Source organism: Dendropsophus ebraccatus, chromosome 1 (assembly GCF_027789765.1).
Source record: "Dendropsophus ebraccatus isolate aDenEbr1 chromosome 1, aDenEbr1.pat, whole genome shotgun sequence".
NCBI classification, from domain to species: domain Eukaryota; kingdom Metazoa; phylum Chordata; class Amphibia; order Anura; family Hylidae; genus Dendropsophus; species Dendropsophus ebraccatus.
In genome coordinates, this window is record NC_091454.1 from 27,433,021 (window position 1) to 27,447,087 (window position 14,067).

A 14,067-nucleotide genomic window follows, 5' to 3' on the forward strand; every position below is an offset into this window, starting at 1 on the left:
CTATGCTCACTTTGCAGGGTGGAATGGTCATGAAGCGGGTATTTCTGAAGAGGACAGAAGAACTTTTTTTTTTCTTTTTTCACACATCATTTAACAAAGCGCGGATGAAATTCCTTTTTAATACGTCTTTTGGTTTCTTTTCCTTATGATGTCTTTTTAGTGCCAAATCTTCATTAAACGTGTAAATTGATAATTAAAGAATTCTTTTAAGATATGAGAGTCTGAGAGTTTTTTTTTTTTTTTTTACCTAAGCGAAGAAGTCGACATAGCATTTTATACACTTAAAGCTTAATTTCATCTTGTATTAACTAGAGATGAGCGAACCTTGAGCACGCCTTGGTTTGTCGGAACCTGAACGCTCTGAAGTTGATTACTATTGGCTGAAGCCCTAAGTCCGCCTTGAAGATATGGATACAGCCATAGGCCATAGTCTGTATCCATGTTTTCTAGGACTCCCTAGACCAGTGTTTTTCAACTCCAGTCCTCAAGACCCACCAACAGGTCATGTTTTGAAGATATCCCAAAGAACATTGACTATAGTTATATCACTTGTTAAATTCTAACACGATCCTCAAAACATGACCTGTTGGTGGGTCTTGAGGACTGGAGTTGAGAAACACTGCCTTAGAACTTTAGCCAACGGTAATGAAACGCAGAGGGTTCAGGTTCAGACAATCCAAAGCGTGCTTGAGGTTCACTAATCTCTAGTATTAACCCAAGCCTATGTTTAAAGGGTACTTGTACACTTTTATTATGGAAAATTATTTGGGGATATTCATGCTGTTTGCTGCTTTTATATTTCTTTTTTCTTTCTCTAACAATCTTGCTTATGGCGCTACAAGTTCAGAGCTCACCCAACACTACCTTCTAAGCATGCGTTTTCTCCTCCCCTCCGTTGTTTCAGGTTTCTATCTTGTATGCCTGTGTCTTGTCCTTCCTTCTGTTTTAGCACTGACCACTTCTGTGATTTCTTCTCAGGGATATAGAGCATGATGCTTGTAAATAATACTAAGTAACTCTGACCATAGATTTTTTACAATGCTCAGGAGTAGATTAACAATAAGTAAAAAGGAAGGAATAATACATGACGGCGAGATCAATACTATATGCAGAATTTCTCTTTAGTTTGTTACTATGAAACAGCAGCTACATTAAGCCAACATTAATATTGGTAAATTGCCAGAAACACTCTAAATTTGTATTTTGTATTGTAATGAGTGTTCATATATACAATGTATGCAGAGGAGGCTAGTCCCGCTTTTTCAAGACTTGTGTAATCTGCCACCTGAGGCAATATGGTCATCTCGCCTCATGGCAAATCTATCTCTGAGACAGGGGACTGAAGTTTCCTGTTCAAGCAGTCATGCAGGTTTCTTGTTTTCACCCAAACAAATCCTAAGTAAAGTAAAGAGTATTGCTATATTAAAGTGGGGACATATTGCAAGGTTATACCGTCACTTGATTAGTGGGGGTTTATCACATATCCTGAGAATGATGAGTACACAACTGATATAGCACTAGGACCCCTTCGCAGTCTTCTCTTGAACAGCAGTGCCTCTCCAGTTACTGTGCAGAGAACTGCACTACCCTTTAAGTACATAGTACCTATTGCAGTTAGCGTCACAGCGGTGGTAACAACCCCCACTGTTCATAGAGTAATGGCATATCCTAGTAATATGCCATCACTTGGAATACCCCTATAAATATAATCTCATTTAACAACACACAAGGGGATTTCTACAGCCACTATTTACTATACTAAGGGTAACCGGGAGGAAACAACGAGCCTCTTTCATCAGGAAGTTCTAGACAAAAGCAGAATCGGGGCCAGTTCTGTCGGCAGTATCCACACTTAGGATAGCACCTTGCCAAGAAGAGAAGTCTGATGTGTAGTCATCCCAGACAAAACTTTATGATTACAGATGAGTTTGGGAACGGCTGTTTAAAATGTTTCCAGTACTTGGAGGGGCCCACATTGTAAATTCAGGATTACTGTACTTACTAATAGGGGGATATACATGAAGACTAGAGATGAGCGAACCGGGTTCGGGTTCGAGTCCATCCGAACCCGAACAATCAGCATTTGATTAGCTGGGGCTGCTGAAGTTGGATAAAGCTCTAAGGTTGTCTGGAAAACATGGATACAGCCAATGACTATATCCATGTTTTCTACATAGCCTTAGGGCTTTATCCAAGTTCAGCAGCCACCGCTAATCAAATGCCGAACGTTCGGGTTCAGATGGACTCGAGCATGCTCCAGGTTCGCTCATCTCTAATGAAGACCCCTCCTCAGCTGTCTGTGCAAACTGATCCATGACATTCAGAGTAAACCCAGAATGTGCAGCCAAGCATATAGAAGACCCTTAAAGTGGTATACTCCTAATAGTGTGTGTTATTGAAGTAGAGGACAGAGGCAGTCATTTCTGATGATGCTACGTAAGGTAAACTGTTATTGCGGAAGTGAGCAGTCCTGGCACGCTTAACTGGCATGCAGCTTAAGTGCATTGATTGATTTATTTTTTTTTCCCTCCAAGAAAACTTCAATAAATATATGATAAAGCCTTTACAGCATCTCCACATAGCGGCATATTCCCAGGCTCTCCGAAGTGAGAGCCGGGCCTCACTGCCTGACGCTGCCATTTTTTATAAGAAATAATCATTTCATTGGCATGGTGTATACACAGTGCAATTACTAACCCTGTATCTAATATCCTGGTTGTGTGCCATGGGCATCATTGTACGGTCAGGGATATATACGTTATATGGGAGCTGGTTTCATTGTACCGTTTTCTTCTTTAATGTGCTGCTTTATGGCAGCCTCTGTATTGTGTATAGCAGAGGAGTGTTCATGGAACATTTGTTACTTTGGTATTACCATTCAGTTTAGGTATGCAATGATAAGATGATAACGTCAGGGCTTGTTTGGAGTCTGTAACCAGAACGTCACATTGGTCTGCATAGAAGTCATATACACAAAACAGTAGAAGAATTTGTCTATGGTTGTAGTATAAAAGAAGTTATCCAGGAAAAAATAGTTTATTATATACACCTAGTACCCCCAGCGATCAGCTATTTGGTGGAGGACGGGCTGGAAGAAGTTGGCTCTATACTACATTGTAGTGGCGACATCCTATTACTGCAGCTTTGGCTCTTATTGGAGTGAATAGGAGCTGAGGCTGCAGTAACCTGTAACTTTTTTTTTTTCCCTCCACAACCTGCACTCTTCTTTCCAGTTGTATTATAGGTAAAATAGGGTAACACCATTGACACCTAACAGACCCCATTGACTATAATGATGTCTGTTAGGTTTTTATGTTCATCTGCTATACCGGATGCAGCCTGTGGATAAAAGTGGTGCTGTTTCTGGTTCCCACCTGCCCAATCCAGAGAGTGAATGGAATGCTATCCTACTGCCCGAATCACAAGTGTCCATGTGGTCCCTGGCAGCTTTACCCCGTCCCACCAACCATGGTTGAGAGATCTCTGGATGTAAAGAGACATAAGGCAGAGGGGTAGGCAGAAGCTTGTGGTTTATTAAGCATGAAAGTAATGACTGTCCCCTTTAATATGTATGGCCTGCCTCAGTGGACGCCATGTAGTCTCTAAGATCTTCTCTTTGTCACCAGACAGTATATAGAGCATGTTGATAAATGTCTGGACATAATGAGTGCTTTTCTGTAGACTAATTTATAATCCTGGAGATCCCCTTTAAGAGCGTAAACCAGGACTTTCTTTTCAGTTCACTTATATTTGTTCGGCTCGTGCTTAGAATAGCATTTCCATCAATGTCTGCTGCTGCTTTACACTCCGGTCTGTAGCTTTGTATCTGCCTCCTTGGTAAAATATTCAGCATATACTCTTGTTAAACATTAAGCCTCAATCGGTAATATCTCATAAGTGTAAGGATCCTATGGGAGGATTTCCCAAGATGGAGAAGCAATTTAGAATCATACATTTAGAAGTATGGTTTCTTCCATCTCTCCAGGGCCACAATTGTTTTTAACCCGGGGATTTTTGGATGGCTCAGGCTTTCCCCTCTCAGGCCCATACTACCAGAATTAGCCTAAAAAAAGTCATTTAGTTAACTAATAATACATGTACAGTGGTGCCTTGGTTTACGAGCATAATTCGTTTCTGGACTGAGCTTGTAATTCAAATCCACTCTTAAACCAAAGCAAATCCTGCAGATCCCCATAATGCAGTAGCGTAGTACACCAGGCTAGAATAGAGAAGCAGGGCTGCTGTCAGAGGTCTGTGTGGTCACATGACAGCAATGGGGAAGGGGTGTATGTTCAGCATGGATCAGGAAGTGAGAATCACAGAGCTGTGCAGGAGGACAGTGACAGAAACTTTCTATACAACAGTTTGAATGGCTGAGTGTAAGTGCAGGCATATTATAGCAGCAGTGTGTATAGCTGAGTGTAAGTGCAGGCACATTTTAGCAGTGTGTATAGCTGAGTGTGAGTGCAGGCACATTATAGCAGGAACGGAGAGGATGGGAAAACACAAGTGCTGACAGAGACTGCAAGGAGTATGAAGGAATGAGCAGGGCAGATGTGGGCACATACATGCAGCACTCTCTGTGCGGGGAGAGAGGGGTTTACAGCTATGAAGAGATTACTTCCACAGTCCTGTCCCCTGATGTAAGCCCCAGCCTGAAGTTGATCTGCTATGATTTGGAAGGTGAGGGAGACTTCCTGGGTCAGAGTACAGGGCTGTAGACCCCGCTATGCAGACCATGCCCCTCCCCCACTCTCTCCCACCCAGTACAGGGAGCTCTTAAACCGAAGCAATGCTCTTAAACCAAGTTATAATTTTGAAAAACTGTAAGCTCTTCTTGCAAAACGCTCTTAATGCAAGTTACTCTTAAACCAAGGTACCTCTGTATTCCTGAAACGCTCACTCTACGGACATGGAGCACCATGAATATAGCGCAGGTTTTTAAGTTCTTCTTAACTGATTGTTATATCATACCATTAACTTCCCATTAAACAGTCTGTACTTGGATGTTCGGAACAGCAGACCAAAGAGCTGCATTAAGCTCCTGATCAAATAAGTGCTGATGGAAGAGTAACCCAATCCCACTAATCCTTGTTCATTGCAACTGGAGACCCACAGTGGGATGAAAGGTCCTCTTTATTACAGCCTGACATGCTATATCCTGCCCTGACGGGTGTTCGGCCTGTTCTTTTGCTATATATTACAAACATTTAACATTGCTTTTACTTGGCTATAAAGAGAATTGAAGGCAAAACCAAATGTATCCGTTAGAAATTAATTATAGAAAAGCGCCGGTTCTTAATTTATCTATAACTACTTCCTATTGGTTTGCTATGTCTTTGCGTAGATTTTACTATGTCCAGCTGGCAGGAAGAAGGATGTGCAGATCGGCTCTCTGATGCCACCTATTGGAGATAGCTTTGCCTGCAAGTTAAGAGACCGTTAAATTCCTAGTCATGTCCTAAGGCTTCTTAACGCAGCGACATTCTTGGCCTCTGTTTTGATGTGGTTTTGTATCTTGGTCTGATTGAAGTGAATGGAGTTGAATTATAATATCACACACTTTACATGGGTTATTGTCTTCCTATATGTTCTTTAACTACTTCCTGGTTAAGCAGTTGCTCGGTACTACAGTCCCAAGAATGAACTGCTTTCACTCAGTTCTCCATCACAGGCCTCCCACCCTGCCTGCTTCCCTCCCCCACCACTCCTGCCAGTACCCCATTCAGAACTGGTGCCGAACATTGCTATCTATGGCAGAATATCTCTCCATACAGCAAGTTTGCAACTTCTGCCTGTGGCATTGTACAGCACAAGGAAACATGTCATATATATGTATATATCATAGAGATGGTGTTGCAGGCTGTTGGGCTGGACAGAGGTGATGATATAGACTGGACATGGGGCTAGAGCTTGAAGACCAAATCCAACCAGGCCTCCTGATACAGTAGAAGATATGTTTTCTTGGGGCGAAGGGAGGAGCTGGATACAATACGGCATAGCTTTTCATTTTCAACTCTCAGGGGTTAAAGGGGTTATTAGAAAAACATAGCCACTTTTTTCGGAGACAACACGACTCCAGTTTTGTTGGGGTTTTTCAATTTGGTTCCATTGAAGTGAATGGAGCTTAATTGTAGACTACACCTAAACCGGAGACTCAGGTCGTGGCTGGGATAGCCCCCTTTAATCAAGAAAAAACACGCTGAAGACTAAGTACAGTTAGGTATAACACTATATTAGAAAGATACATATCATTTTTTTCTTCAAAAACGATTTTCTGATACTAGAATCTCCCTTTAAATGGGCTGTCCAGACGCAGAAAAAAAATCTTGATAGGGTGATACTCACCTGCCCCAATGCACCATAGCTGCTACTCTGACATTCCTGGTCCCTGCTCCATCTTGGTTCCAGTAACACATCCGCTCTCAGCCAGTCACTGGCCATTGGTAGTGTCCTGCTTTAGTCTTTGTATGCTGAGATGTGACCTTGACACAGTAAATCTGGGCAATTTTTTTATTTATTGGTTTTATTATATACCTTACATCTGCAATGTGAAGACTTCTTCGGAATGTAAAGTGTTACAGTCCTCCTGATCTCTCTTGTCTGCTCCCGAGGCCAGGTCAATGAGGATAAGAGCTCATTTGTAGCTTATTATGGGACCATGAAGAGCTTAACATTGTGCTGTTTGTTTCCGTACAGTTTCATGTTGTTTTTATTGTTCTGTAATCCACATAATAGCATTTAGCTATCAAGTGGCCGACAGAGAGCGAGAGATAAAACTAGAAATCAAACAAACTCGTTCTAACAGATGGCGAAGCTTAAACCGTTTTTCTAACTCAAACCATAGGGGTGAGTTCAGTGATAGTTAATCTTCATATAGGGCTGACATATTCTATAGTGCTTCACCGTTACAGTTTAATGTTATCACTGCCGCCAGTCCCTTTGCCTGGGTAACCTTAGGCTGGGTTTGCAGTGTGCCATGTAACTAGAAGCACCGTGGGGTGAATCCAGATAAGGGCTCCAGGGTGGGTGAGTCTGCTCATTGGGGTGTGTTGTGTAGATACCAGGCAATAACACTGGCAGAAAGCTTGGTAAGTCTATCCCCCTGGTAGAAGATCCCCGGCTACAGCTCCCTTGGCATCCGGCTGATCAGATAGTGAAGCCAATTACTGAAGCGCTGCTCGAAGATCAGTTCTAGAATCTCTTTATTGAGCCTACGCATTTCAAAAGACGCCACCGACATGATGAAGCGAGTGTGGAATTTCTCGAAATGCGTAGTATCAATAAAGAATCGGCTTTACTCTCCCATCTCTTCCCATGGCCACTCATCAGACAGCAAATCACACCTGGGGTGGTATTACACAGGACCATTATCGTTCGAAATATTGTCAAATTGTTCACATTTGAACGATAATCGTTTGGTGTAATAGCAGACAACCATTAAACGACCAACAAGAAATAGTTGGTCGTTTAATAGAATGTGGACCTATTTTTATCGTTGATCATTCGCAAATCGTTCGCATGTAATAAGACGTCGTTCACAGTAGCGGCGAATGCAGTGGCGACGACAGGATGAACGCAGTAATGATCATCGTTCCATGTAATTGGGTGAATGATTTCAGGTTGTTCGCCATAGCGGTCATTTGAGTTCATTAATCATTGATCGTCCAAAAATCGTTTCGTGTAATAGTTCCCTTACTCTCCCATCTCTTCCCATGGCTAATCATCAGACAGCAAATCACACCCGTTTTGGTTTTTTTGTTGGTTTTTTTTAGGCTTTTTTGTCCATTTTTTTTTTTTTTTTTTTTTTTTTATTGTGTATGTATAATTTGGAATTTTTTTTCCATCGAGATCAAGTAGTAGTCATAGATTTTTAGGCTATGTTCACGCTACGTACATTTCAGGCAGTATTTGGTCCGCAAGTCAGGTCCTCATAGCAACCAAAATCAGGAGTGGATTGAAAACACAGAAAGGATCTGTTCACACAATGTTGAAATTGAGTGGATGGCCGTCATATAACGGTAAATAACGGCCATTATTTCAATATAACAGCCGTTGTTTTAAAATAACAGCAAATATTTGCCATTAAATGACGGCCATCCACTCAATTACAACATTATGTGAACAGAGCCTTTCTGTGTTTTCAATCCACTCCTGGTTTTGGTTGCTATACAGCCTCAAATATACAGCCTCAAATATACGTAGTGTGAACCCAGCCCTAAACTGTAAAATGACAAGTTTACGGCGTAAAAAAATTACTTTGTATGAACATACCCTTAAAGGGGTACTCCGGCAAAAATCTTTTTCTTTCAACTAGTTTAAGAAAGTTAGAAATATTTGTAATTAGCTTCTACTTTAAAGTCTCATGTCTTCCAGTACTTATCAGCTGCTGTATGTCGTGCAGGAAGAGGTGTATTTTTTCCAGTCTGACACAGTGCTCTCTGTTGCCACCTCTATCCGAGACAGGAACTGTCCAGAGCAGGAGAGGTTTTTTATGGAGATTTTCTACTGCTCTGGACAGTTCCGGTCTGGAACAGAGATGTCAGCAGAGAGCACTGTGTCAGACTGGAGACAATACAACACTTCCTGCAGGACATTCGGCAGCTGATAAAGATTAAAAATTAAGATGGACAATTTCCTGTGACAAGTCTGTATTAAGAAATCTATGTACACCCCATGGAAAATGACAATACAAATGGATGGAAAATTCTACTATAAATCGACCATGTAACTAGACCGTAAAAAAGAGTCCACCCATGGCGGAGATTTCTGAACATGGCCGAGATGTAAAATCACATATTCTAATCCGCTGCAGATTGTACCTGCAAAAATCACCCTCTTAAATCCCTGACAATCCACCATTGTGTGACGTTACCCTCAGGGCAGATTTGTTATTGAGACTTCAGAGACGATAGAAATCCATTTATTGAAGTAATCCAGGTTCTTACCACTGAAACCAACCCATTCAGATGAACTAAACTGATCTCCGGGTCAGAGACGTGTGTGCAATAACTGCAGCATGTGAATATATGCTTATTCGGTTAAAGTGAGTAGATATGAAGTACATAGGTTTTTGATTGATTTTATGCAGTGATTTACTGGAGCATGAACATTACTATGGAATAATGTGGCCGCACACTGATTACTCGTAGTTGCTGTGTACAGTAAACGGGAGTGATACGTATGCTGAGAGACAAAGATAGGAAAGTAACGTTTGTGTTTACACGCCACCTAGTGTTTGAAGGGTAGTACTGCAAAAAAAAAAAAAAAACTGCTTCCTTCCCTTCCATCTCTTCTAATGTTCATACTATCTCTATCGTATATGTCTTTAATCGAATAAAAATTTTATTTGACAAGATCCTATTTCTTGTAAAAATCCGGTCGGTCCCACTTGGGATCTCGTAGATACTGTGGATAAGGAATAACTTGTTGAGATGGGAATACTTAAATAATGTCCACAGGTCTGATGCTCCGTCCATTCTATACGGGGCCACCGAGAGCTGTACAATTTGGCGGCTTCATGAGAATGAATGGAGCTCCATCCGAGGTGACGATCGGATGCGGGTCTGGGTGGTTGGAAACATAGAAACATAGAAGATTGTAAAAAAAAAAAAAGACCACCTGGTCCATCTAGTTCCCCCCTTCTAGTATTCCCCTTCTTATCTTAGGATAGATATAGGTTTACATTCAGTTATTGTAAATTTACCAAAAACATCTGCTGGAAGTTTGTTCCAAGCATCTACTACTCTTTCAGTAAAGTAATATTTTCTCATGTTGTATATGATCTTTCCCCTTGTTCTTGAGTTCAGTTTTTTCTTAAAAAAAAAAACAAAAAAAAAAGCTTCCCTCCTTGAACCTCTTTCCTCCAGACTATACAGACTCAAATCCTTAAAGGGGTACTCTGGGCTAGGGGTATTTTTTGTGTATGGCTGGGAAGGGGCCGTCTACTTACCTTCCCAATTCCAGCGCCGGGTCCCGGATGGCGCCGCCCCATTCTCCCGTCCAGGTGCCGCTTCCTGGTCTGGGCTGCGGCTTGAGACATGACATATTAAGGCAGCTCAGCCATTCAGCGGCCGCGGCGGTACGCCACTACTCCAAAGCCATGCTGGTTTGGATCCATTAAATTATCCATTATCTTCTTCTTTAGAAGTGTTTTTTTAGAAGTATTTTCAGATTTTTTACTAATACAGATGTTAGGCTAACTGGCCTGTAGTCAGCTTGTTATCCCCTATCCATAACATGCCCAGATGAAAATACCCCTTTAAAGGGAACCAGTCAGTAAGATTGTGCTGATATGGTTCCCGGCTGCACAATATAGACCTACTGTGCAGCTCCCCAAGGCTGGAAAAAAAAGATGTCTCATAGGTTGTAATCTCAGCATGTATGGATGGGAATAATAGGAACATTTGCACCTAAATGTTAAGCAGAATTAATATGTTGTCCTTGTTCTCACTGCTGACCAGGTTACTATTACCGATACTTTTTTGATGGCCAGAGGTTACAGACTGTTGTAGTGTTTGTTCCTTGTCCGATCCATTGTAGGTCCAGGTAGTTAAACCCTTTACATGCCGGGTAGATTAAACTACCTGCACTCCAGGTAGTTTAACCCTTCACATGCTGCTGTCAAATCATGACTGCAACATGTAATGGGTTTCGGTGGTGTGAATACAATAAGCCTACCGATCAGAAGTCAGTGGTGAGGTGCCGGCTTCTGATCTGTTTCCGGGGCAGTCCTGGGGGCTTTCTGAAGGCCCCCATGCCTGCCATGGATATGTGTCCACACAGCCATGCCAGAGGCATGGCCTGTCAGCATAATGCTGACATATATAATACATTGCACTACAGTGATATTATCGTGTATTGTATCAGAAAATCACTGGGTAATGTACACTAATGTAAAAGTGAAGAAAAAAAATTGAAATAAAACATAAAACCAAAATCCCCCAAATAATAAAATTACATTGTATTCCCCATTTAAAATTAAACATTTAAAAACACAAAAAAAACTATACATGTTTGGTTACCACCATCATCTATACCGCAAATACCAAATTTTCCACTAACATAAAGGACAATATGTCATGAAAAAACAGAATCGCTAGAATAAGTTAGAGCATTACGGACCTATAACCACATAAAGTGAGACAGGTTAGGTTTTGAAAAATGATTTTGGTCAGTCAGGCCCAAACTAGTTGCAGCACAAAGGGGTGAAGAAGAACACCACAGTAAGCTACACAATACTAGACATCCAAAGGTAACAAAAACTGGACAGATTGTAACCTTCAGGCGGGATAAATACAACTACACAGTTGATGTACAGGCCTACCAAAGGAGCAACAAACCTAAAATACAAAGCCAAAAAATAAGACTAGGCTTTTGTCCTGGACTCGCTAAAAGTAATCATGTTAAAGAATATTCCTCTCAACCTGTTCTCATTTTGACATGGATGCTTATTGAACTCTATAGAAATTGCACCCTAGGGGTATGTTCACACATGTTTAATCCCCTGTGGATTTCAACTATTTATTTATATTGATTAAATCTACAGCATGAAATCCACAACGGATTAAGTATTTGTGAACATACCCTTCAGGTTAGAAAACACAGCGGACCTAAAATGACACATTCAGGTTTAAAGGATTTGACCAAGGTTAGAAAAAAATGTTCTGCCTTTTATCGAGAGGCATCACCATTTCTGTTCATGAGCTGCTGGGTGGGACGTAATATCAGATATATGGACGGATATGTCTCTGGACCAATAAACTAATAAAAAAAACATGGTAGGGCATAAGGCCTGGGCACCAGATGCCAGGACAGAGACACCCAACAAACCACTCAGCCATGGCCAGAATTTTTTTGGAATAAGGCTAGGGCATCAAACCAACCTCTGGGTTATCATACTTTGCTGCTATTTCATCCATCGAATGCAAACCACCACAGGGATAGGCTATTGGCAGAAATAAAGTAGTTGACATGCTACCATAGATTATTCTCTTATTCTCATTTCCCAAATCACTTATCTGCCCAGTTCAGTTTCAATATTGTTTGAAAGTGAACAGTGACAACATAACATAAATTAACCTTTTTTTCTCATCTTCTCTTTTCCAGGTAGTCTCTTTTTTCACCGAAACTCCCTGTCTCCACGAAGCTTGGGTTACGAAACAGAGCTGTCCACCATTGAGCCATCTCTCGACATCTATGACGAAAACAAGACATGAGCCGTTTTCTTCATCAGCCATTCTATCTGCTGCCCCTCTACCTCTTCTTGTACTCCCTTACTCCCCATCCGCTCACCTCATTGTATGTTAACAACTTGTGCTGCCCATTTTGTGTTGTGTCTCAAGTGAAGAGCCGAAAAACAAAGCACAGTATCCCATCCCCTCCTGCCAAAGAATTGGCAGATGCAAGATGGACAGGGGACACTCAGGTCTCTTGCTAATATGGTGCATGATGAAGCACAAAAAAAAAATGGAGACAACAGACCGTTCTGTTCCCACTTTTATGTCTTCTCCCTATTTATCAGTTCTTCAAAAATTCTGAACACCAATGGAACGATAATTTTTCCTTAGGTCATGATATTCAAGAAGCTATGGACTTTGTGCTGCCAATAGTCATGGTTGATGGCATTTCTGGTTTCTTCAGTGTCGATGGGGGGGGGGGACATTTCTACAGCTGTTTTTCTGCTGCTCAAGGGCTGATCCTCAATTGCCTTTGAATTGTCTCTGGAGGGTGGGAACGGAGAACGTCTCGATGCTTGCTCCTAGTCACAGTTTTGCTTTTCCATTTTGGTGGTACGGTGGTTGTAGCCATTCATTGGACATGAGGGGTGTGGGAATATTTACTGGGTTCATAAGTATGCTTTTCTGGTCATCTTATTGGTGGCAAACATTCTAAGTAACAGGTTAAAGAAATAACTAAAGGAACAAAGTAAAAGCTCCAGCTTCAGTTCACCGTAGATAAAGCCACCAAAAATGTACGCAGTGGGTGGCCATCACGATCTTCTCTAGATGTTTGTTTTGCCTACAGCAATGTGTTTCAGCGTTGACTTAGAGTGAACAAATATTCTGTTAGAATCTCATGAGCCGAAACATTGTTCTACAATAAAGACTGTGGACTAAACCAGAGGCCGGCGGGTTGGGCACGTCTGGTTGGAGCGTGACTACATTGAACTTTCTCTGATAGTAGACCTGTAGTGATTGACCACTATATCCAGGCTTCTGACCAGCCTCCTAGTTCAGTAATGGACACACTTCAGGTTACTGCTGTAACTTACTAACAAGTATTCAGCTGTTCATATTAAAAAAAATTGATGGTCGGAATAAAAAGTGATCATTATACATCAGCAAATATTTTGTCCCATCCTGTTATTCTTTTGATTCTGGTCGGTTTAATGGGTTTTTTAGGATTGGGCATAGTCTTAACAACACAAATATTTATTTTGAGCATGTATACTGTACAGACACTGGCCCCACAGGTAAAGAAACAAAAACCACTGTCCATGGTTTGTGGGTATAGTCCAGGATAAAGGATAGAGCTCACAGGGAAACTCCACTTACTGGCCACAAGTTTCCAGTCCTTCTCCTTATCAGTGTCACTTTAGGGGTGTTGACTTCGGCAGTGAGTCTGTAGTGTGGCAATGAAATTTCCAATATCCCAAGGTGTGGGCCTCAGCATCAGTCCAGGCCTACCATAGGGGCACCTTAAGTAGAGGTGTTTCCAGTAACCAAAGAGATGCCCAATGGCAGCATCAGCTCTTCAATACATTTTTTAAATACCTGCAGCATTTTAGGAAATCTCTAAATGCCAGACCCCCACCCGTCGCCAAATTTTGTCACATTTAGGGTCCTATTCCATGGAGCGATAATCGCTCTGTGGAATAGAGACAACTATCAGCCGATCATTTATTTAGGTTCAAACCTAAAATCATTGGGCACCGATTACGCATCGCTGCGTGGAAAAGCGAAGCGCTGGAGGGCGACCAACGATTTCACAAGCACCATACATTACCTAAGCATGTTGCTGGTCTTCTCCTGCGCTCCTTCTTCCTCCCGATCCCGCGCACAGCAG

At 41.7% G+C, this 14,067-nt stretch overlaps 1 protein-coding gene across 3 annotated transcripts in view; it reads left to right on the forward strand.

The window, feature by feature from the left end:
• The window catches only part of RNF130 (ring finger protein 130), a 152,859-nt gene extending 139,519 nt beyond the window's left edge, over positions 1-13,340 (forward strand). For 2 of the 3 annotated variants that reach the window (XM_069969162.1, XM_069969164.1), the window contains one exon: positions 18-214. In XM_069969162.1, the coding sequence (XP_069825263.1) occupies positions 18-33 (16 nt within the window). In that variant the 3' untranslated portion in view covers positions 34-214. Of the gene's footprint in view, positions 1-17; positions 215-12,108 lie in introns of those variants that run through there. The other variant, XM_069969163.1, reaches the window with a different exon arrangement.
• The last annotated feature ends 727 nt before the right edge of the window (positions 13,341-14,067 follow it).